The following is a 24,574-nucleotide window of genomic DNA, read 5'->3' as shown; positions in this document are numbered from 1 at the left end:
TCACAATCGCCGGTAAGGTGGTTGAGCCCTCCGCCCGTTTTCGATGAATTCGAGGATGCGCCGTCTTCTTATTCTCTCCCACTCTCAACCTTCCTCTCTCCATTTCTCTTCTTCCATCCCCCCCTCTCTCTCCCTCTCTCTGAAACTCAGCAATGGCTCACCTTCTCAACACCACATTCATCCCCTCTTCGCCCATCCTCCGCCGCGCTTCACTCTCTGCCACCGCCGCTCCCGGCGCAGGCCGTAAGGCCCAAATTGAGGCGAAGATCCGGGAGATCTTCATGCCTGCGCTGAGCTCCACCATGACGGAGGGCAAGATCGTGTATTGGGTCAAGTCGGAGGGCGACAAGCTCTCCAAGGGCGAGTCCGTCGTCGTCGTCGAATCCGACAAGGCCGACATGGACGTCGAGACCTTCTACGATGGCTACTTGGCCGCCATCATCGTACCTGAGGGTGGCACCGCCTCCGTCGGCTCCGCCATCGGCCTCCTCGCCGAGTCCGAGGCCGAAATCGCCGAAGCCCTATCTAAGGCATCCGCTCCTGCCACCACTACTGACACTCCCTCTTCTTCTTCTCCAGCCGCAGTTTCGGATTCCCCACCGCCCGTGGCGGCTGATTCTGCCCCTCCTCCTCCGCCGGCAGCGGCCATAGCCCCTGTTTTGGCATCTTATGTGCATCCGGCGTCGGAAGGCGGGAAGAGGGTCGTGGCGTCACCCTACGCCAAGAAGCTAGCGAAGGAGTTGAATGTGGATTTGAGAGGGGTGGCTGGGAGTGGGCCGATGGGGAGGATTGTTGCCAAGGATGTTGAAGCTGCCGCAACCGCCGGCGTCATTGCCGCGGAGGCGCCAAAGCCGGCCGAGGCGAAGGTTCCGGCAACTTCGGGGATTGAGTTGGGTTCTGTTCCGTTTACCACGATGCAGACCGCTGTTAGTCGGAACATGGTTGAGAGCCTTGCTGTGCCCACTTTCAGAGTTGGGTATACCATCACAACCGATGCACTTGATGCTCTGTACAAGAAGGTAACTGTCTCGACCCAATCCCACATTGGTCGTTTATGATCGGTAGTTTAATAGGAAGTGACTTATGGGTTCATGAAACCAAGTATTATATCCACAACTTCTTCGATAAACTATCGATGTGGAATTGGATCGCACTAGTAAGTTGATGCTTTTCAAGTCATTTTATGAGCTCAAGTAAATTTATGTTGTGTGTTCCTCGGAACACTTTCTTGTTTCAGTATGATCCATTGGAATAATTGTTTGTTGCTCCATGATTTGTTTCTGTCTAGTGATTGATTTGTTCTTTTAATTGTTTAGATTAAATCCAAGGGAGTTACTATGACAGCTTTGCTGGCAAAGGCAACTGCCCTTGCATTGGTCAACCATCCAGTTGTGAACTCTAGTTGTAGAGATGGTAAGAGCTTTACGTATAACAGTAGTGTCAACATTGCCGTAGCAGTGGCAATTGGTGGTGGATTGATTACCCCGGTACTTCAAGATGCTGATAAGGTGATGTCAAAATGTGATCTTGTTTTTTCTAATCTTACTTGACATACATTAGAATTGTTGCAATTAGAAATGGCTTGTGCAAATCTTGTATTAGGTTGACATATATACCTTGTCAAGAAAGTGGAAGGAATTAGTTGATAAGGCCCGGGCCAAGCAGCTCCAACCTCATGAATACAATACAGGTATGTAGTGATCTCTTCAAGTATTTATGTACATGCTTGCTCCACATCATCTTTCCATGCAGAATAGTGAGTGATTACTATCAGGGACATTATCCACCAATAATAAAAATAGTGACAACAACTTCCACTTGTCTATTTGTTTTTCTCTTTCATTATGTGGTTGACACATTCTTATTTCTCTGATATTTGATGTTCATTGCTTATATTTTTAAAGCATTGAATAATATTTATTCATAACTGATGGTTGATTCTGAAGTGAGCTACACATATAAAGTTAAATATATGTTACCTTTTTATGTTGGTCATAACTTACCATGTGACCTCTTGAAAACATGGAATCAAATAATAGGCAATACAGGTCATGTGGCATGTACCTGGTTTAGCTAATTAGCTTTGTCAGGTTATATGTTTGTCACCATTTTCCTTTTCCTAGAGGAGTATGCCAGTACTTTTTTTTTTTTTTTCTGGATAAGCAAGAGCATGTCAATACATGTTGAATCCTTTTTAACTTAAAACTTTTAATCCACTATTTCATTTAGCTTCTCGGAAGGAAACTTTAGTGTGCAATTGTAGTGCATATTGGTGTATGTGTGTGCATATAAAATGAAATGCCTCAAGGGATGAGGCTTGTACTAGAAGCATCTTAAGTGGGCACACCCTATATAAAAGAATATGCAGGAAAGCAGGCATTCCCTCTAGAATCCAGGAAGAAAAATGGAGGCCATCCAGAAATTGTACAAGGACAAACAAAAAGAAGTGTCCATCCATAACCAAGAATGTAAAATAAAAATTAATTTTCTCTTTAGACACATAACGGAACACTCCAAGGCTCCATTGATTCTTTTGTTTCTTTCCTGCCAACTATAGTCATCCGTGTGGAACTCACCTTTGTAGGAGGGCAACACCCTATCTAAAAACACATAAACCTAGACATTGAGCTTGGCATCACCCCGTTATAAGCCCAAGATTGAGAAAACAAAGCTCCAAACCGTCCCAAGTAGCTGTGCAATGCAGGAGGAGATGGTCCATGGAATCAGTGCTACTTCTACAAAGATAGGACTGATCCAATACCATCTGCCGACACCATCTGATATTATCAATAGTCAAGATAGTTCTGGGGGAAATTGTCCCCACCAAAAAACCAAAGTTGGGAGGGACACTTGTTTTCCACTCAGCTTTATAAGGAAAGTTCAAATAGCCTTTATCATAAAGAAAAACAAAAATGAATAGTGAAGGTCCCACTTTTATGACAGGCTCCATGTCCATTTGTCCTTCCCTTATTCCTTCATTAGATAGCATTGGAGTAGCTTGAGGAATGTTGGCAATAAATACATCCCAATCCTGAAAATTTTGCCTAAATCCCAAGGACCAAATTGCTCCATTAGTAATATAGTGAATCAACATGCAACTATAGATTTTTTGTTAATAGCCACACCATAAAGGTCAAGATAAAGATCACATAATGGCATGTGAACCACTTATCTTGCCAAAAACTAACACCTATCCCCGATGTGCACTCGATGTGGAGTTGGTTACTGGTATGTTCTTGATTGATAAATTTAATGTGCATTGCATAATACTCCAAAATAAAATGACATTATTGTCTAGAAATGTACTTCAAAGGTGCAGGAAAAAAAATCATATTCTTATCTTTATCCTATTAAACCTAAAAGGGAAGTTTTATTGGATGGCTATAAGAAATCTTTGTTGTATGGCTCAGAATGTTGAGTAGTTCAGGATTATTCAAACTTGTGATGATGCTGATTGATAATTGATTGAATATGGACATTTGTTTTTTTCTCCCCATCCACTTTTCCCTATTCCTCCTTCTATTGCCCCTTAAATTTGATACCCTTTCCCAATCATTAACTCCCATAGAGTGGAGATTTGTTCTTAAACTTGCCTGGAAAGAACTTCTGTTGATTTATTTATAAGGTTCTACTTCTTTAATTGAACCTATTCTGAAATAGTACTAAAGCATGCTTTTTTTCTTTTTCAAAATTTTGGCACACGATTATTTTCTTAATTGAACTTTTTCTAAATAGCGCTGGAGCTGGAATTTTTCATAATTGTGGCACATGATCATTTTCTTTAGTAATTATTTTTCTTTGAATCCTCATGGATGTTGGTGATATTATGTTTGTTAGTGAAATCAAGTGACTTTGTGATTTGTCATTTTTAGCATATTCACCTTTGGAAGTTTGATGATGATGGGTACACAGAGGACCACTAAAGGATGGTTGGAGAAGAGTTATAGGCAGTCTGTGTTGATAGTAGGACTTACAAACTAGGAACAATGAGAAGAAAACTTCCACACAAACCCTTACACATTCATGAAATTAGAAAGCCAATAAAGTAATCAGTTATGACAGAAGAAAATATAAGAACAGTAAGCGAAAAATCAAACCGCAAGATTGAGATTTATCCTGGTTTGGAATGCACTTAGACAAACCTACATCCAACAGTCCAACACCTACAGAGCAATCTTTATCAAGTTGAAAATATGATTAGTACATCAGCTTCTCGCCTTCATCTATATCCCCGAGTACAAACCTCTCATTCTCTCAAGAATATACAAGAACTAAATCCTTATCACTTAGCCTCTCTTTTCTCAAGAATGAAAACAATACTCAATCACAGATGAATAAAAACTCCCTCTTGGATCACTCGACTACCCCCTGCCCTCTTATTTATAGAAAGGGCGGACACCTCAATGTAACTAATCGACATTGGGATATTACAATTAGATCCCAAAAAACTCAGTAAATTACACTTGGAATTTGAAACCTAATTGTTCTAACTTCCAGCCGATGAATCACCAATATTTTACTGATCTCTTATTGCTCAAACTCGAGGCCAACACAACAGTTTGGAGGAGAAAGTTTGCAATGGAGCAGAGTCTTAGGTAAGAAGAAGGATTATGCAATGATCTATTTAGGCTTTGTGAATTGCTATTTTTAGGAATCCTAGCTAAGTTGGCAAGTGCTCCTATGCCAACAGCTCAGTGCCCACAAGTAGGTGGCTACCTACCTCTACATGTTGTCATGCCTTGTAATGGGTGATCTCAATTCATAGTAGGGCTAAGATCATTTGTGTCCTTATATGGTCTAAAGCAGTGTACTTGGTGTTGATTTGGTCACTTTAGTTTTGTCATATAGTCCTTTGGTATGACTAGAAGTGAAGTTGATCATTCTGTGGTTTATTGCCATTCTACTGGTGGAGTAATATTTTTAGCGGTGTATGTAGATGATATTGTTATCACAGTTGATGATAAGGTTGGTATTGGGCAATTGAAAACTCACTTGCACTCTCATTTTCAGATTAAGGATTTGGGTAAGTTAAAGCATGTCCTTGCCATTGAAGTAACTTAATTTGTACATGGTTTGTGCATCTCTCAACAAAAATATGTCTTGAATATTTTGGAGTAGAGTGTTATGCTTGACTCTTAGCCTATAGATACTCCTATGGATCCTAATGTTAGGCTAGAACCAAGATAGAGGGAGCCATTGGAGGATCCTTGGCAATATAGGAGACTGGTATAGCTTAATTACCATTATTACTCAATTCGACATCTCTTTTGCTATTAGCATGGTGAGTTAATTCTTAGACACCCCTTGTGATAGCCACTAACATGTTTTGGTGCATATCTTGAGGTACATTAAGAGTGCCCCTAGTAAAGGCTTGTTGTTTGAGAGCAAAGGACTTAAACAAGTTGTTGGATCTACTAATGTAGATTAGGCTGGTTGTCTTATAGATAGACGCTCTACCTCGGGCTACTGTGTTTTGGTTGATGGTAATTTAGTGTCTTGGAAGGTAAGAAGCAAAATGTTGTGGCTAGATCTAGCGTAGGAGCAGAGTATTGAGCCATGGTTTTGGCCACATGTGAATTTGTTTGGCTCAAGCAACTTCTTAAGGAGTTGAGATTTGTAGATTCAGGGCCTATGGGGCTTTTTGTGATAATTAAACAACCCTTTATATTTCCTCTAATCCAATTTTTCATGAGTGAACTAGACACATAGAGATAGACTATCACTTTGTGAGACTAAAAGTTGATTTTTGGAGAAATTAATACCTTATTTGTTGGCTCTAATAACTAGCTAGTTGATCTTTTTATAAAGACATTACGGAGTCTACAGCTTGACTATATTTGTACCAAGCTAGGAACAATATGATGTATATGCAACTACTCGAGGGGGAGTGTTAGCTTTATAGCGGTGTGCATGCTTAGACTTGTACATACTGCTTTCCTAAGTTTTACCTAGTAGATTTGTATATATACCAACACATGAATAAAATATTCAATATCTTTGTCTCTTCTTCGAAAGAGTGTCTATAAGTCATTAATGCGGGAAACATAGAGATGTAGCAGGCCGCTACATGATATTCGGGATTGACCATGTGACATTTAGTATTTCTTTTGATACTCTTACACTGGTTGAGGTGCTTGCCCCTCGAGGGAGAATGAGGCAAGATGCTTCAATGAACTAATCTTGTCACAAAGGTACATGACCTTGGTGATTCTTTGTAGATTATAAACTATAGATGTGTGATTGGGAGGAGAATCTAAATATAATAGTTTCATGCATCATAAAATAATTATAATTTCCTTTTGTATTTTATGTTATAGGGCTTTGTTCTTAGCTATAGGCAGTTAGGCTATTTGTTGTATTGCACATGGGTGCATGTGACTGGCTATTAGGCTATATATAAGCCACAACTAAGGATGAGAAATTATGTTTTGAATTAATAAGCAAAGATCTGATTTCTCTCTAGAATTCTCTCCCATTCTCCCTCTCATTTCCCTCTGCAACTCTCCCTCATTTCTCTCTAATTTCTTCTCCCATTTCTGTCCAATTTCACTCTCCAATCATTCTGTTCTTGGTCTTATTTCTATCGGATCCTTCCGATTCCCAATCCAACCTTAGGCTAAACCCTAGGTTCATGACAAATTGGTATCAGAGCCAACGATTCTTGGCTGTGATTCCGTCAAATCCTATTAATATTCAACGAGCAGAGTTCGGTGAATTCCAATGGTTCCAGAGCTATTGGACGATGATTGGGCGATAGTTGTTCCCTGGCTTGGGTTCCAATTTGATTAGAAGGCTACTGAAATTAATTTTAGTGATTAAAACTAAGGTCCGGAGGTTGTGATCCATTGCGTCAGACAGTTCTGATCAACAATTCAGTTGCAGATCAGAGGCACTCCTATCCGAGATTTGAGGACGTCCATTGAATCTTGGAATTAAGTTCGATGCGCGAGGAGGTGAGTGTCGACTCAGATCTGAAGGAGAAGTAGGAGGAATGGCTTTCGGCTAAGACTCGAGTAATTTGTTCGACAATTGTAAGTGAGCAAGCCAGACGACTTCGACCATATAGTAACTCCGATCACCTCTTGCTAGAAATTGAAGGTGAAACGAAACAAGTGAATCTCGGAGGACATATTAGGTTGTCGAAGGCGAGGTCTAGAATCATTTTTAGAGGCATGGTGGTGTGAATTTGGAATCGACTTGGCAGAAGGTTCAACTGTTGAAGGTGGAACCGCAAGGTGATTCGTTGCTGCTTTCCAAGTTGTTGTAGTTGATTAAGAAGGCAAGGCGAGTATAGGAGACTTTTGCAACAGGCGAGCCAGGAGGCGGAATTAGATCCATGCCTAGCGGTTCATTTTGCTGGCGAATTGAAGATCACTAACTGTGGTGAGGTGATCACTTGTCCTGGGTGACTATTGTGAAGCGAAAGAGCAGGTTGATCGCAGCTATTTTTCGAGGCTAGGCATTGTGCGTCAGTAAGCTGAAGCACAACATTCCAACGAGTTCAGGTGGTCTTGGTTTTTGAAATCGAGACCGATCATAATCGAAAGGGAGAAGCAACTCTCGGGTCGAAAGTTGCCTTTGGTTTTGTCAGAAATTTCAAACAACAACTTATCCAACAGATCTGGCAAAATTGCTTATCAAATATTGAATTGTGTTGAGGTGATTCTAATTTTGAGCAGATTAGCTTACGGAAGGGTGGATTCATCATGCATAGAACTCTTGCTACTTTGGACTTCGAAGTGTATTGTTGGTGAAAAATCAGCCATGGGGAGCAGTGCATGCATGAGATCATTGGAGTCTCAATTGCAGCAGGAGAATGTTACAATTTCAGTAGGATATTTTGCTTGTGAGGCCATAGAAAGCAGTGCACACATGAAACAAATGGGGTCTCAATTGCAGCAGAAGAAGGCTACATTTTCAATTGGAGGCAGAAATCATGAGGATTTTGGCCAAAATCACAAGATAGGGGAAAATAAATTTGATAATGAGTCCAATCAATTGGACAAGGAAACAAGAAAAGTGATACACGAATCGTGCGTGGAATGGGGCTGTGTACTACGAGAGCAGTTGCAGGAGCTTGCAAGGATGCTGACTAAGAGATATAACGTTAGCTTTCCTGCTGAATTCTTTGATAAACTGAGAAGAAATCTTTTAGATGATTATTGCGAAAGTTTTAACCAAAAGGAGTCCCTTAAAATGGGGTAGCCTAAGGAGAGGTTTGGAGATCGGAGCTTGTCTAATGCGGTGGAATAGTTCAATAAAATTAGGTAGGTAGGGTCAGTAATGGAGTATCGAGGTTTGAAGAGCTGATAGCCTTGATGCTCAATCATAACCCCTATTTGATAGAGGCTTATTTCGTTTCAAGCTTCATAATTGGCTTGAACAAAGAGTTGAGGCCAATGGTGATAGTGCTTTAGCCCAGGACTATCAAGCATGCTACTGATAGTGTCAGGCTCCATGAATTAATGTTGGAAGCACTGAAGAAGAAACAGAGAGATAGAGATGTTAATGGAACAGCATAGGATCAAACAAATCCGACTGAAGGACCATCCATCGGTGTGGATGATGGTGTTGGAGCATTTCCTTAGATTTTGGACTTATTGAAATTTGAGGAACAATCAGATTTGGAACAAAACATGGATCCATTAGATAAGCTAATTATAAAACAGGTTGGAGCTGAGAATGGCAATGCTTGTAACATCTATCCTAGGCAGGGTCAAGATTGTGAAGGTCCACATGCAGTTTAAGAAGGTCTGATTGAACAATTAGGACCTAAACAATCTTATATTGGCTCTACGAAAATTGATCCTAAGGCTGATGAACTTGGACCAGCATTAAGGAAGAAGCTGGAGGTTGAGAAAAGACATTCTTTCGATGGGATTTTGGTTCCGAAGCAGGTTGAGCCGTCCTTGACTTGGGTTAAAATAGGCAACAAGAAGGTGAAGACAACACTAACTGGAGGAAGGCTAAGGGATATAGCGGAAGAATCCAAAGTTTTTGCCGAAGGGAATAAAACTTCCATTGTTGTGCTAGTTTTTACTCCCACTGGAAAATCCAAGTTGTTGTCTACTGCATTGAGGGATGAACCAATGGCTGATTATGTTCTTAAAGTGGAGATCAATCTTGATTGGACAGCTATTGTAGGAGGCAGTTGTAGTGGGCTTGAACTCGATCAGGTTGCTTCTATTGAAGTTTTGGGCCAAATTATGTTTGGAATTGATCTTGGAAACCTAAGAACGAAGAAGAAGAGGCCTAGAAGGAGAAAGAAAGAAAGAAGAATAAAATAGACAGAGAAAGTTGGTATTGGATAAGAGCAGTGACCCAATTGCTACAGGTTCTTAGCGACAAGAACTCTCTGAAGGAGGGGGAAATTGTCATGACCCCAAGGATTCTTAATGATAGATTAGTAAATATAATAGGAGTTTTTATGCATCATACAATAATTGTAATTTCCTTTAGTATTTTTTGTTATAGGGCCTTGTCCTTAGCTATGGGCAGTTAGGTTATTTGTTGTATTGTACATGGGTGCATGTGGGAGGCTGTTAGGCTATATATAAACCATAACTGAGGATGGGAAATTATGTTTTGAATTGATAAACAAAGATTTGATTTCTCTCTAGAATTCTCTCCCATTCTCCTTCTCATTTCCCTCTGCAACTCTCCCTCATTTCTCTCTAATTCCTCCCCCCCCCCCCCCCCCATTTTTGTCCAATTTCCCTCTCCAATCATTCTGTTCTTGGTCTTACTTCTATTGGATCCTTCCAATTCCCAATCCAACCCTAGGCTAAACCCTAGGTTCATGACACAGTCTTAGAAATAAGGGGATATCAAATAGCCAAACTAAGGGAGAATATGTATCTGTGGCGATGAGTTGAGATGGTGCACTTGGTGGGGAGCTTTATGGGAGGGCACGGTACAGCTCAGGAGGCTGTTGGAGTATAGACACTATATAGAGGGCAAGCTCAACACAAGAGCATCAAGTATAGACACTATATAGCGGGGCAAAGACACATGGCAGATTTGATATTAAATTTTACAAGTAAATACAAATATTGTAATTAACATATTAGTACTTGTGATGATAAATCAGAATTATTGAACTGAATTGCACTTATGCTAGTTTAATATGCTCCTTGAGAGAGTGACTACTATTTCCAAGAAGCCGACCTCTTCTGAAATCTGCCAACAACATCCTTAAATTACCTTACCTTGGGGGAAGACCTAAGTTGGAGAGCATAGTGACATCATCATGTCCCAAATTCACCACTACGTCTTTGAACTATATTTTATAAGTTCTCGCATTCCCAAGTTATTGTGAAGTCCCAGCACGACCTCAAAGCACACTTCATATATCAAAAATCTAACTGCTTAGTCACCTTTACCTAAATGTCATCTCAGTATGAAGCTGGTTATTTTGGTATTGCAGGTACTTTTACTCTCTCTAACCTTGGAATGTTCGGTGTGGACCGGTTTGATGCTATCTTGCCACCTGGAACTGTGAGTAACATAACTAAAATTTGGACAAGATTGTCCCTGCTGTATTGCCTTTTGAAGTCGTGGATTATATTTCAATTGACTTGCATCTGTCTAGAATCTAACCAATATATTGTGTATTCCATTGTAGGGTGCAATCATGGCTGTTGGAGCATCTCAGCCCACCGTAGTTGGTACCAAGGATGGTCGGATTGGCTTGAAAAACCAGATGCAGGTACTATATTTGTTTATGTACTTCCTTTCTTCTTGGTTGCTAAATGTTTCTTCCCGTGTTGTTTCTCCTTTGGCTGGAAGAATTACGTATGAATTATTCTTACACTGGAATGTGTGATTTTCACAGGTGAATGTTACAGCAGATCATCGTGTCATATATGGTGCTGATCTAGCTTCATTCTTGCAAACCCTAGCTATGATAATTGAGGATCCTAAAGATCTTACCCTATAGTTCACTTCTCTGGTCTGTGATTACATCTTTGTAGTGTGTTCCTCTGTTTCCTAATATCTTCGATTATCATCCTCAATATTAGCGGAGCATGCTTATGGAAAAACCTAGGATCGAATCGCCTTCTGCTCAATCAAGGTTCCAAGAAAGAGCAGGAGCAGAATTTTGAAAGGCAGTTGTATTTTCATGTTTCTCGTTTCATAAACATTTGTTGGAGTTCAATAGAGTATGTACTTAAAACTATTCTCATAAACCCAGATTCATTACAGTTAAACTTGTCTGAGGATAACTATTGTCACCATAGTTTGTTGAGGAAATTTCATGCTATAAACTTCTTTCAAATAGAAATTTACTCCTCAAATTTGATTACCGTGTGATTTTGTTTTAGTATCATCAATGACAACAAAATAGACACGAATTGTTTAGGACCCATTATGGGTATCATCAACCATTACTTCTGAACTGTATGGTTGGTTGATGAGTTGTTTATCTATATAGGATTTAACCTCTCTCAAATGACAGTGGAAGGTTGGTCATTCGCAATTTGAGTTATATTGATTTGGAGAAAGGAGAGGAAGATTTGTTGACCACTTGCAGCTCAACCCGGTATTGTCTGGGACCGGTTAGGGAACTTGAGGTGTAGCTCTATGCGATAAGTCCCATACTCCCGGCTTGTCTGAGACAAAACAGCAAGGCCTCGAGCAAATGCAAAGGACCCTGTTCCGCCAACCACAGCTAGTTTGCCTCCATCCTCGCGAGCAAAATGCTTGGCTTCGACACTCAGACTACCCGTGTACTTGTGTGTATCGAATGTGAGGTAAATCAGATTGAAGGCAGAGTGTGCAAAATGTTCGACAGGGATTATGAACCCTTGAGCCTTCCCAACAACCCAGGAAGTGCTCTCCGGCCCCTCTGTCAGTTTCCGGTGGAAGACCAGTGCCCCATCTCCCGACCTGGCCACCGGAAGTGGTCCACTGGCGGTGGTCGTGGCTAGTTGTGGCTGCTGGATGTAAAGGGAGAGAGCAAGCCAAGGCCTGTTGGGGCTTTTTCCAGGCTTCCTATTGTGGTTTACAGGTGAGAAGAGAGCCAAGAGAACAACAGTGAGTATGGCTACAAAGATTGAAGTAAAGAATATGATTCTGGCCAGCATAGTAAGTGCCTTCTGATGATATCTGCCTTGAAATTATTTGGGACATTGGGTGTGGGCGTGCTTAATTCTAGGGAGATGAGTTCCTCTTATACATTTCTTTCAATGTGGTTTGGTTCACCATACCCACATCTGGATCCTGGACCTAATCCTCAAGCTAATCTTATCTAGACTCTACATATGAATAGGAAATCTTTCCCTATGCCCGACTTAAATTTGCATCCTGTTTTATACTGCAATCTGATATCTATTTATTAATTTTATTTTAAAAAAAATTAAAACCCATGTGTCTTATTTAATGAGTTGCTTGAAACTTAGATGGGATTCCAGTAATGTACAAAGGAACGGAACAGATCCCAAAAGCTTTTACAGCCGTCAACTCTCTTTGAGCAGCTCTATAGAGTTATCTTGATCTGATTTTCGTATTGATTGGCGCAACTCGATTGATCTGCAGTTGCAGGTTCTCATCTTTGATGGTTGGGTTTATAATTGCCATGGGGCTGTTGCTTACTTGAAATGACCAAATAGATGTACGTATATTATTACAATGGTTAAAGTTATTAAATTTAAAGATAAGAGTTAGGATGCATGTTTGACCTCCATTAAGGGTGGATATAAGATTTATAATTTTGTTCTTGCGGAGGTATAGGGTATCATTATTATATTGTTATATATATATATAAAGCATATTTTAATTTTAAAATAATCATTTTTATGTGGACTCTAATATTTATGCTCTCGATTATGTTAAGAGAGGTAAATTATAAATTTGATATTTGACCCTTACACACGACGAGAATTTAACTCATAATCCATGAGTGTTGGATTCATGTGTTCTTTTCTCTATACATGATTAGCTACAAAGATCTTCTAGTGTTGGGTTCATGTGTTCTTCTTTGTATTGTTAATCTTGTTATGTTTAATTAAAAAAGAAAAGGCACAAATAACCATAAATTCATGTTCTATGAAACAATCCCTTAGGCCCGTTTGATAGCCTAAATTTTTCAAGAAAAATGTAATTTTTTCACTCATTTTCTAACTTTTGCATTGTTTGATAGCATTTTTTTCCAGAGAATTCATTTTCCAACTTTTATTCACGTGATGCCATTTTTCTCCAAATTAAGGAATTCAAATTCTTTGGGTGGAGGAGATGGAATTTTCCAGAAAATTGAAAAATGGAGTTGGGCGGCTGGCAGGCTGAGGAGTTTTGTGGTAATGTAATAAATATATAAATATATATATAAAAAGTAAATAAGTTAAATTTAAGATGGTTATTTAATAAATAAATATATAAATATTATAAATATATAAATATATGTATAAAAAGTGAATATGTTAAATTTAGGATGGTTATTTAATAAATATAAATATATAAATATTATAAATATATAAATATATATATAAAAAGTGAATATGTCAAAAATTATATATAAATTATTTCTTTAGAAAATAAAAAAAATTAATTTTGTAGTTTCATTTTTTGAGAAAATAATTTAATTAATTTAAAATATGTTATTATTTTAATTTTTCTATACAAGATTTAATATTTTTTAATACATTTTCACCATTGAATTCTATGAAAAATGTGTCATTTTTTATGAAAAATAATGTCTATCAAACACAAAATGTCAGAAAAATTATTTAATTCTATGAAAAATATTACCAATCAAACACCAAAAAATGGAAAATAACATCATTTTCTAGATAAAAAATTATACCAATCAAACAGCTTAAATTTTTAATTTCTATAAATTTATTTTTTCTAGAATTCAATTCTCTGAAATTCTTTTTTTTTTCATTCAAATTTCACCCTTACAATCAAACGCACTTTAGAGTTAGCAGGAACCTGACCCAACAGCGGCTGCCCCGGCCCAGTAAGCTACGTCCGGCCCATTTACCATTAGCTGTGCGTGTTGGCCTTTCCGGGGAATGAAATGTTGTTTCCCGGAACAGAAATACCGTCCAGACGTTTCTGATTTGGCAAGTCAGAGAGGCTCTGACCGACCGGAAACTGCTGGTAGCATCCGCTTCCTAGTTACTATCCCAGGTTTGTCTCCATATCGATCTGGGTTCTGATCAATATTTATATTCGTAACTGTTATCTGAACTTTTTCTTAGATTTTCTGCTTCATCCTGCCGTTGAAGCATCTTTGTTTCCCTTGCCGCTGTTGTTTTTCTGCATTTTGAGAGGATGGTAATTCTGGGTCTTGATCGAAATTAGCAAAGAGGTTGATTTGTTGCTTCACTGTGATTTCTTGATTTTGGGAATGTTGAAGGACAACGTGATGATTGTGGTTTGCTGTGTTAGCTACTGAGGAGTTCTTATAGGACTTGTTTCCACAGTGGGTTGTGAAATATTCAACAATGTTTTGGCTAACCTGTAAGAAATATATGGTTTAGAATTCTACGTTTTGGACAAAGTTTGCCATTAATGATGATTTGGTGCTCCCTTTTGATTTCTGGCTTTGTAAATATTCAAGGAGAAGGTGGTAATTGAGCCTTTATATGTTAATTGCTCTGTTTATATGGGTCTGGACAACAATCTTGTGTGTAATATTGTGAAATTACAAGCTATTGGGTCATAGTTCTCATAACTCATCTCAGGCTGAGCAACAACTTCCATGAATTTGTAGAGTCAAGTTCTGGTTTTCCATAGATATGGGTCATATGAGCAATAACTGGATGGTTGATATAATTTGGGCAAAATCCCAGTTCTATTTCCAGTGTTACTTAGCTGCTTGTGAGATGTTGAGTTCCTTTTTCACCGTTCTTTTGCTTTGTTTGAAAACAGTACAGGGATGCCTGGAAATTCATTATCTTCCCCTCTCTTGACATTTAACTCTGGGATATGCTTCTCCTTTTCTTCTGTAAGTGTTGTTTTACCTAAATGTACATTAAAATTTCTCCATTCTGGTTCAATGGCAACACACACACACACACACGCGTACATACTTTTGAATGGACCCTAAGAACAATAATCTTGAGTTAAAGAGTAGAATCAGGGTCAAATGGTAGAAAATCTGTAAGCTCTGGCAATCAACTTCAATGTTCAGTTTGAACTTTGTCTGTGGAGGAAGGGGTTGAAACTTCAAAGGAGGAAACCCCTTGGAAAAGGGCCATTATTCTTGAGAAAATTGTTGGCCGGGTTTTTATATTAGCAGTGTTGATTTTGTCTGAAACATTTGGAGAACAAGCAAGAAGTTGGTGCTGCAAAAATAAATGACATCAAGTTAGGGAAGTGTAGTGGGAAATAATTGTTGCAAATAGCCCATTTTTTGTCATTCAAATTACTGGTGCATATCGATAGATGTAGATTTTGAATTTATTTGTGTAGTTTTCTTCCCGGGTATTGATCATTTTAATGTGCTTTAAGAATACACATTGGCCACGGAGAGTGCTTCCTTGTTATGCTTGAATTCATTAGTTGGAACAAAAGGAGTCTTCCACATCCCATCTCACTATTTACCATACCTTGTTGCAGCCTGATCTTGCAACAGCTGCATCGGTTGTGAATTTTCACTTAGTAAGGGGAGCTTGGCCCCTTCCTTTGTCATGTAGGACATGGGAGTTGCATTCCACGGCCCAAACCAATAACTTAGTCTTAAGCAATGAAGAAAGGCCGACTTGGGAAGCATGTAAACAAGCTCTTTCTGTGTTTAAATTCAGCGCAGACGAGGAAGACAAAATACTTGGCAAAGCATTCGGCCATGTTCACTCGCCTTACTGGGGCGAAGAAAGGAAAAAGGAAGTGCCAACTCTTGAACTTGTCAATGAAACATTGGACTATCTGAGGAGCCTAACCCTGTCGGATGATGACATTTCGAAGCTGCTCAAGAAGTTCCCTGAAGTTCTGGGTTGCAGTCTTGAAGACGAGTTGAGGACCAATGTGCAGATTTTGGTGGAGAAGTGGGGAATAGAAGGGAAACCCCTTCGAAACCTCCTCCTTCGTAATCCAAAACCACTGGGCTACAATGTTGATTGCAAGGGAGATTGTATGGCTCAATGTACTCGTTGTTGGGCTCGATTTTAGCTGCATAAATTCTCTTTGTATAAGGGTCTTCGGAAGATAAGATCACAAATAAAAATGATATGTAGCCGACGATATCATGAGATGAGATAAAAATTTGATATGTTGTTGTAAATTCTCATAAATTATTTTGCAGAAAAATCACGGTGATTTTGCTTCCAAACGTGAAGGGAGAATTGCAAGTTAATGATTTTTTTGGGGTTATAATTTGAATTGAGTGCAGGCCAAATGTGGTCAGCTGAATGTTGGGCAATTTGTGTGTACAATTATTTCATTTTGTCTGTATCAGGCTAGGATTTGTCAAAAAAGAAAACGAGGTGGTGACAGAAACGTCCACTCTCATATCGTTATGAACGAATGAAAGTGGAAGCAGCTGCTGGGGAAGCAATTATGGATTGAAAACATAGCCCCAAAAGCATTGGATAAATTTGAGTGAACCTGATAGATTAGGCGGATATATATATATTAGGATGTGATCATGCATGCATATTATATAAAAAATTGATCAAAAAAATATATATAAATTTAGCGGATTTCTGCCACTTTATTCTACAATAATGAGACAAATCTATTAAAATCTAGTTTTTGAATGAAAAAATCACACCATCTCAAGACATAATTTTTACACTAACAAAAGTAAAAATTCTCATAACCTTTATCAACTCCAAATGACTTAGTCATTCATACTTAAAAGGACACATTAATTATTTATGTACAGACAACCCAAATAACTCACTACGTCGTCATGAACCTAAATGTGACCGACCCTGTGACAAGAAACCATTATTATAACTAAATTTGGTTATCATTTGAAGTCGACTAGATCTAGATATCCAGCGATATGGGTATGATGAGGAGGGTTGAAATTTCTCTCCAGTGCACTGTATGTGTGATAAAAGCATCACAACCTCTGCAGCCAGCCCCCACCAAACCGCCCCAAAATTAAGCACCCAGGCCACTTGCTTAATCAGCACTCCCCCTGTTTGCCAAAGCCACCCGCACCGCAACCCCCACATCCTAAGACATATTGCTTATGCTTCCTGTTGATGGTGTCTTGTCTTGAAATTTTAAATAACGATAATGACATAATAACTTTTTATCACATATATAGCTATGAATCGTATAAATTTAAAAATTTGTATTTATTGTATTTGATAAAATAATTTTTATATTAACTGTCAACAACCTACCTAACATAACCCTTCTTTTTATCTAAATTTAACTAACAATAGATAAAATCGACGTGCGGAGTTTGTCATGAAACTTCAAAAGAGACAAATTAATCCAAGCCAAGCCACAGACCAGGTGAAAAGAGTGATGCCTTTTGGGAGACTCATCGGACGAGGAATTGATCTAGCCCACAAATAATTGGCTTTCTGATGCAGACAGGTCGAGAGTCTTACCTGGCATCCAAGTGGCAGCCTGCCAGCGCAACACGTGGCAAAGGGCGGCGCATCAAATAGACTAGAGGAGATGGATTGTGGGAGGGCGAGAGGAAGGAAATAATTAGTGCATTTGGTTAATGGGTCTCAAGAATGGGTTATTTCAAGTTCATGATCTTATTGTAAATTTAAGCTTGCAAAGTCTTCAAACGCAATATAGCGGTGGAGGGAGGTGGCGTAAAACTGTGGTGCGCCGCCGTCCAAATAAGCCTTTCATCTTCAACCCCCCACGCGCAATCAATCCCCCTTTCTACCCATATTTCGTCCTGTGCTGCTTCCTCTCTCTATATATACACACATAAATATATTTGGAGACAAGTAAATCATCTGTCTAGTATATTCAGCTCTAACACCAAATAATTTAAAATCTCTCTCTCTCTCTCTCAGCTTTAAGATCAAGGCAAGTTTCAATTTTCTAGCCGGTCAGCAACTTCTGGGGCCATTTCCGGTTAGTATCCAGTTTTGGTCGATCTTAACTTTTTGGAAATGTCATCCGTATCTTAGACGAGGGGGTCAGAAGATATATGTAATCATCACAAGCAACTTTGATGAGTTATTTCTTTTCTAGTTGCATCAATTAATACTACCCTTAATAATCCTTCGATCATAATCAGTAGCAGCAAGTAGCTAGTTTTCTTGGAATTAGTAATAATCTTGTGATCATTATTATTCATGAAGATAGAGGGCACTTTCTGTATGGTTGGTGCATATTGTTAAGAGTGGACTGCACTCAAAGCAACATGCATAAAATATTATTAATGCTTGTGGCCATGGAAAGTCAATCTTTCCGGCGCCGGCCGGATCCCAGCTGGCCGGTCGGATGTTTTCAAGATATATGAATGATGATCGTACTAAACAAACGTTATTCAATTAATTATATGATCAGTTGTTTAAATACATTCATGGAGATCAGTATAACATCTGCCTTTACATCGCAGACTGCTAATAGAAGGTTCTTCAATATGGAGATAACCATGGAGCCGAGTTTTCCTCCAGGCTTCAGATTTCACCCCACAGAGGAGGAGCTGGTGGGTTACTACCTCGAGAGAAAGGTTAACTCGCTGAACATCGACTTGGATGTCATTATCGACTTGGATCTGTATAGAATGGAACCCTGGGACATCCAAGGTGCGAAAATGATCTTACGAGTACTATGTACTAGGTAATTTATTAAACGTACAAAAATTCTTTTTAACGATGATAAGATTCTACAGATAGGTGCAGATTATGGTACGAGGAGCAGAATGAATGGTATTTCTTCAGCCACAAGGACAGGAAGTACCCGACTGGATCTCGCACTAACAGAGCGACGGCGGCCGGGTTCTGGAAGGCGACGGGGAGGGACAAGGCCGTGGTTTCAGGGAACAGAAGGATAATAGGAATGAGGAAAACCCTAGTGTTCTACAGGGGACGAGCTCCAAATGGAAGGAAAACCCAGTGGATCATCCATGAATATCGTCTCCAAACAGCTCAACACGCTCCCCCTCAGGCAAGTTCTCATCAATATAAAACATATTTGCAACAGAAATCCTACTCTAAACGGCTAGTTTTGAGTATATTATTTGGTATTCTCAACCAGTTAGTATTTTTTAGTGAAAACTCGTGGTATTACTACTAGTATTGTTAGAGTTAATCTAAAACCATTGCTAGGTTAGTGTGAGTTTGGAAAACTTGGCTAAGACAGCAAAAATTAGAAAAAGAGTTTGTCATGACAGAATCTCATATCAACAATTTATTAAAAAATTTCAATGCCTCAGCTTATCAACTTAATATATTTACCTTTAATTAGTTAGCACTGATGGTACGCAAAGTTGACAGCAAGAACATGGGGATCTTGCGAAGGTGATATTTTGAGAGTTTATATATATATATATATTTATATGAATGAGCTGATGCTCAATTTGAGGTAAATATATACATGTATGCATAATGCAGGAAGAAGGATGGGTTGTGTGCCGGGCATTCAAGAAATCGAGCCCCAGTCACATGCCTTGTTACAGTAACAATGCATTTTACAATCAGCTGAATGATCAAACCATTACATTTCCTCCTCCTCCTCATCAACCAGCCGAACAAGAGCATGTCTTCAACCACATCCACCATCTTCATCAAAATCAACTACTTCTCCCACTTTCGCCGCCGCAGGAAAGCGCCACCCTCTCAACCAGTCCGGCTCCCGGCGGCGGCACCGATCCGGCGGCGGAACACAACAGCATAGTCAAGAAAGACTCTGACTTGAAATATTTTTTGGAGGATTTGATCAATGCATCGCTTCTGGAGGCTGAATCTCCATTAATGTTGTCTCAAGAACACGAGCTGTATGATCAGAACCACGCTAGCCATCTGTTCAGCTTTCCTGATTTGTAGCAATCCATATATATATGTACGTATGGAGATAATACATTTACTGTAATGGCGCAGCTATATATAATGCAGTTGATTTTACTTCTCTTGGTAATTAGTTCTCAAAGAATTTTGATGGTGAAAGAAAATTAAAGAGCAGAAGAGGAGAAAGGGCAAAGATGAAGATGGCTTGCAGAGGAGCTACACCATCATTCAGATATATACATATTTTTTTCCTTTAGTTCTTTATTCTGAAATTTTAAGTTGTGCATTACTGGACCAACCAACTGTAGCTACTCACGTCGATTTCATTAATTTTTGTAGAAATTTAAAGTATTTGTTATTTAGAGGTAAATTTATTGCAATTGTACTATAAAAATCAAGAATATTTCGGACATACCAACTTGTTTTTCTACATATATCAGTTTATATTGATTTGTATCTGTTGTACCAACTAATATTAGGAACTGGACAATGTTATTTTGTCCTCAAGAGGTGGTCAGAGGCAATAAATTTTCCTTTTACCCTCTTTTGCTTTTTAACAATTAAAAAGTAAAGAAAGGTAAGAGGGAGATGATTTCACCCCCCACGAATCACTTGAAAAGAAAACAAAAAAAAAGAAACAGCATTATCGTTGAGATTTTAGAGTCATGTTAAATTGTATTGGATATTCAAAATTTAAATATTTTTATTTTCCATTGAGTGTAAAATGTTAATTTTATATAGATATAGAATAAAAAGATATAACTATATAAAAAGCTTTTCATCACTTAAAAAGAAATTTATGGTTAGAGCTAGATTGAGAACTATGGCTCAATAAACAAGAATTTGTTGTATGTGCAATGATATATTAAAAAGAGATTTTTTTTTTATTTTTAAAAAAGCCTAGTGACAAGATAACATCGTGACAAGCCTAGCCCTCCAACCAAGCCTAGCCCTTCAACCAACATTGTGATAAGATAACACAGTGTATTTGACATCTCTTGGTCCATGGCGCCATCAGTGGACCCCGTAGTGAGAACCCACCACTAATCCCTCTCGTAAACGTCTCGTCTCTCTCGAAAATGTTGCCGACCACGCCCCTCTCCCTATCTCCCCTCTTGAAAATCTCTCCGCCTCGCTAAACGTTGTGAGCCGCTATCTCCCGACGTTGCCGGCCATGAGTTTCGACTGCCACTCGCCACGAGCTTTTAGCGTCGGTGAAGAAGATAGCGAATAGATAGAGTTTTCAACGCCGGCTTTGCTGCCCAGATTCTGTGTCTCTCTCCAAAACTTTCCTTCCTCTCCATTCGCCCCTTTCTCACTCCTCTCTCCCGACGTTGCCGGCCACGAGTTCTAACAGTCGACCAAGAGTTCCGACCGCCATCCACCACAAGGTTTCAGCACAGTCGAAGAAGATTGTTTAGAACCAAGATGCATAAATATAGGAAAGGTGTTAAGAACCAACATCCCCAAAAGCAGGATGTTTTTTAGAAAATGTGTTTTAGCTTTTGTGATTGTGTTTTGTTTGCTTTATCTCTTTTATGTATATATATATATATATAGCTATTATCTTGTTTAAAAAATATATACAAAAAAATATATACTTTCAAAAATTCTTTCATGGTATCAGATATCCTAGGGTGTCCATATTTCTCTAGTTGCATACACAACCAATTGCAACGTAGTTATTGTTGGTCCCTTGACACACACAATGATCACTCAAGAAGAGAGTAAATTGAGTGATTAAAAATTTATTGAACCGATTCTTTCTTTTTAAAACTTTTGAGATTTTCTTATACACAAAATACATTTATTATAAATATATATATTGTTTGAAAATAATAGTAATATAAATACACAAACAACCACAATATATATAAACACAAGATATATAGTGGTTCGGTATCTCTAATACCTACTCCACTCTTTCAAAGTCAAATCAACACTTAAGATTCCATTAAAATCACCACTAGATTTTCACACAAGAACATCTAACAAACTTGTACACCCCGAGATTTTTTCCTTAGCTCACCCCGAAAATTAATACAACCATACAACAATATCTAGATTACAATAGGCTTTAAGATGTCACACCACAATTCAATACAAATAAATCAATCATATATCCAACACACTTGGACTAAAATGGATATCAATACAAGAACAATATACAAGGTAAATAAAATAATAAAAGTTACCAATAAGAAGAAAACTTCTTCTTTGCCTTGAGGCTCCGATGGATAGATCTTTGAAACTCCTTGGACATTGGATTGCTTTGATTGAGTGTTTGAGAGATTGAGTGTGCTTTGGAAAGATAGGAAATGGTAGAGCATGAGTCTTCTCCAAAAATCTCTTCAAGATATATATAGTGGAGCTCCCATACGATTTGCAACGGCTCCAAAAATTCGATCATTGGAGTCTGGCAGTCAACTGTTCTAACCGACAGTCGACTCCGCGACACCCATAGTTGACTCTTATTGTCGACAGTCGACTCTCGCTCAACCCACAGTAGACTTCTCACAGACAGTCGACTCTCATTAGCCTACAGTCGACTGACCAAAACCCACTCTCGGCTACCTCGACTCTGTATAAATAATACTCGGCTATGTCGACTTATGCACATCCACAGTCGACTACCATTTTGACTTACAGTCGACTGTCCCTCACTGAGAGTCGATTCTCAGTTTAGATTTCAGAAAAATAAAGATTTGCTTTAATAATACAATACATAGCATGAATTCATTACAAGATATTTATATTTCTTTAGTTTAACATTTACTTTAATACATAAATGTAAATAAGAAAGTATTCCCATGTGGATTCAATAAAAATATCTAAAAAATCAAAATCTAAATAGATAAAAAAGTAGATTTTTTGTTTTAAAACAAATTCAAGATTTGACATTTTACCACTTCCAAAATACATATTTTCTATTTCTTGAAAAATTCATTAAAAATCATTTTAACAATAATAAATATTAGCTATTGAAATAACAAGAGTTAGTTTTCCAAAAAGAAAATATTTTCTTATATGTTCTCTTATATTGCACTAATCTTCTATTTAGAACAAATAACATTTCTTAGTTCATTTTGATACACAAAATACTATAATATTTAAAATATATTTTTCAACATAAGACATATCAAAATTCCATTAGGGGATTTAAATATATCAAAAATAGTTTTATTAAAATTATGTTTTGTTAAACATCAAAATACATAATAGGTTGATTGGAGCAATTTGACTCAATAGCTATCAGATCCACTACACTACCCGTCGCCACACTCAACCGCACCGACAACCATTGATGTGCCCAACCATCTCGTTCACCCAAATCCAGGCGCTACCGTCACTGCCATCACTGACTGTCGTGTCTTCGCCGTCGACCATCTCATCAGCCTCATTCATAAAGTGTCGCGACCTCAGATCCAGCCGCACCTCTTCTAGGTCTGAAGTCCTGCAGTCGCCGTTGCCCGCAGCTTTCACTGCCATCGCTACCACTTTCACCAGCCACTGGCCGTCGCGTGCTCCACCCGAGGTCGCTGCTACCCGCAGATCCAGCCGCGCCTCCATCGTCGCTACCTCTAGATCTGGCCATCGCGTGCTCAATGATTAGTGGTTAATTTTGTAAAAATTATGTTATAATTACACATTTCTTTTGATCTTAAAAATTACTTAAATTAGATATTAATATATATTTTATGGTTATATGCAAGTTTAAATTGAAAGATGAATGAAATGAAGTTCTAAAGTAAATAATAATAATATATAAAATTATTTATAATACATATACATCATTATATGCATGCATGTAATATATATATAATATAATCTAATATATATGTGCCATGTGTAATACATATATAATATATAATTTATTAATAACATTAAATTATTTTTTTAGGCATGAAGAATTCAAGTCCATGAAGAAATCAAACTCACGAAGAATTCAAGCCTATGAAAAATTAAAGTCCATGAAGAAATCAAACCCATGAAGAATTCAAGCCCATGAATAATTCAAGTTCATGAAGAAATCAAATCCATGAAGAATTCAAGCCCATGAAAAATTAAAGTCCATGAAGAATTCAAGCCCATGAAGAATTAAGGCCCAATTTGAGCAACCCATGGAAGATATTATTTGGAGAAGGCCCAAGGATTATTTTTAATCCTAATGAAGATTAAAAAACCAATTTATAGAAATCTATTTTTATTTTTTTATGTGAGAGCTTTATTAGGTGTGTTTTTTAGCTAAAATCCATTTAACTATTAAGTGGGTATTATAGCTAAAATCCATTTAACTTTATGAGTGCTTTATTAGGTATGTATTTTAGCTAAAGTCCATTTAATATTAGGTGTGTATTATAGCTAAAATCCATTTAACTTTAAGTGTGTGAGTGCCCATTAGATATAATTATGTTTAATTGAATAATTGAAATTGTGTGGTTTGTATTGCATCTTTTGGCCTATAAATAGCTCACTTGATTGCATTTGTAAGTGTGATTATTATTCTTGAATCAAAATTTAGTTATTTCCTTAGAATTCTCTCTTTGAGAATTGCTTTTGTTCTTACTTCTTTCCTCTATTGTTTTCTCTTGTGATCTTACTTCTTTCTTTCTTCTTTTAAATTCTTATGTCATTTATGGTTACTTTATTATTCACCGCCTAAATGGCCGGTTAGTTTATGCTTTTAAATTTCT

General features: G+C 38.0%; 4 protein-coding genes across 6 annotated transcripts; 3 read left to right on the top strand and 1 right to left on the bottom strand.

Annotated features, from left to right (window-relative positions):
- Positions 1–17: 17 nt before the first annotated feature.
- Positions 18–11,284, top strand: LOC127799062 (dihydrolipoyllysine-residue acetyltransferase component 5 of pyruvate dehydrogenase complex, chloroplastic). Its single transcript, XM_052332773.1, has 6 exons — positions 18–1,019; positions 1,317–1,508; positions 1,603–1,690; positions 10,427–10,497; positions 10,625–10,708; positions 10,835–11,284. Exons 1-6 carry the CDS (start codon positions 153–155, stop codon positions 10,937–10,939), a joined length of 1,407 nt encoding a protein of 468 aa, XP_052188733.1. The 5' UTR covers positions 18–152; the 3' UTR covers positions 10,940–11,284.
- A 6-nt stretch (positions 11,285–11,290) lies between these two features.
- LOC127799063 (dirigent protein 25) lies at positions 11,291–12,130 on the bottom strand. The gene has a single exon (XM_052332774.1). It carries the CDS (start codon positions 12,084–12,086, stop codon positions 11,535–11,537), a length of 552 nt encoding a protein of 183 aa, XP_052188734.1. The 5' UTR covers positions 12,087–12,130; the 3' UTR covers positions 11,291–11,534.
- Positions 12,131–13,997: 1,867 nt separating this feature from the next.
- On the top strand, positions 13,998–16,213 carry LOC127798913 (uncharacterized). Of its 2 annotated transcripts, none has more exons than XM_052332557.1 (3): positions 13,998–14,130; positions 14,880–14,950; positions 15,565–16,213. In XM_052332557.1, exons 1-3 carry the CDS (start codon positions 14,013–14,015, stop codon positions 16,111–16,113), a joined length of 738 nt encoding a protein of 245 aa, XP_052188517.1. In that variant the 5' UTR covers positions 13,998–14,012; the 3' UTR covers positions 16,114–16,213. The 2 variants fall into 2 exon arrangements, with proteins under 2 accessions (XP_052188517.1, XP_052188518.1); XM_052332558.1 differs by having other exon boundaries at positions 14,007–14,130; positions 14,875–14,950.
- Positions 16,214–17,764: 1,551 nt separating this feature from the next.
- Positions 17,765–20,283, top strand: LOC127800154 (NAC domain-containing protein 30-like). 2 transcript variants are annotated; one of them, XM_052334609.1, is made up of 4 exons: positions 17,765–18,000; positions 18,491–18,680; positions 18,767–19,045; positions 19,492–20,283. In XM_052334609.1, the coding sequence occupies exons 2-4, from the start codon at positions 18,515–18,517 to the stop codon at positions 19,917–19,919; spliced, it is 873 nt and encodes a 290-aa protein (XP_052190569.1). In that variant the 5' UTR covers positions 17,765–18,000; positions 18,491–18,514; the 3' UTR covers positions 19,920–20,283. The 2 variants fall into 2 exon arrangements, with proteins under 2 accessions (XP_052190569.1, XP_052190568.1); XM_052334608.1 differs by having other exon boundaries at positions 17,772–18,000; positions 18,767–19,041; positions 19,488–20,283.
- The last annotated feature ends 4,291 nt before the right edge of the window (positions 20,284–24,574 follow it).

Source organism: Diospyros lotus, chromosome 4 (assembly GCF_014633365.1).
Source record: "Diospyros lotus cultivar Yz01 chromosome 4, ASM1463336v1, whole genome shotgun sequence".
NCBI classification, from domain to species: domain Eukaryota; kingdom Viridiplantae; phylum Streptophyta; class Magnoliopsida; order Ericales; family Ebenaceae; genus Diospyros; species Diospyros lotus.
This window is presented reverse-complemented; position numbering and strand designations above follow the sequence as displayed.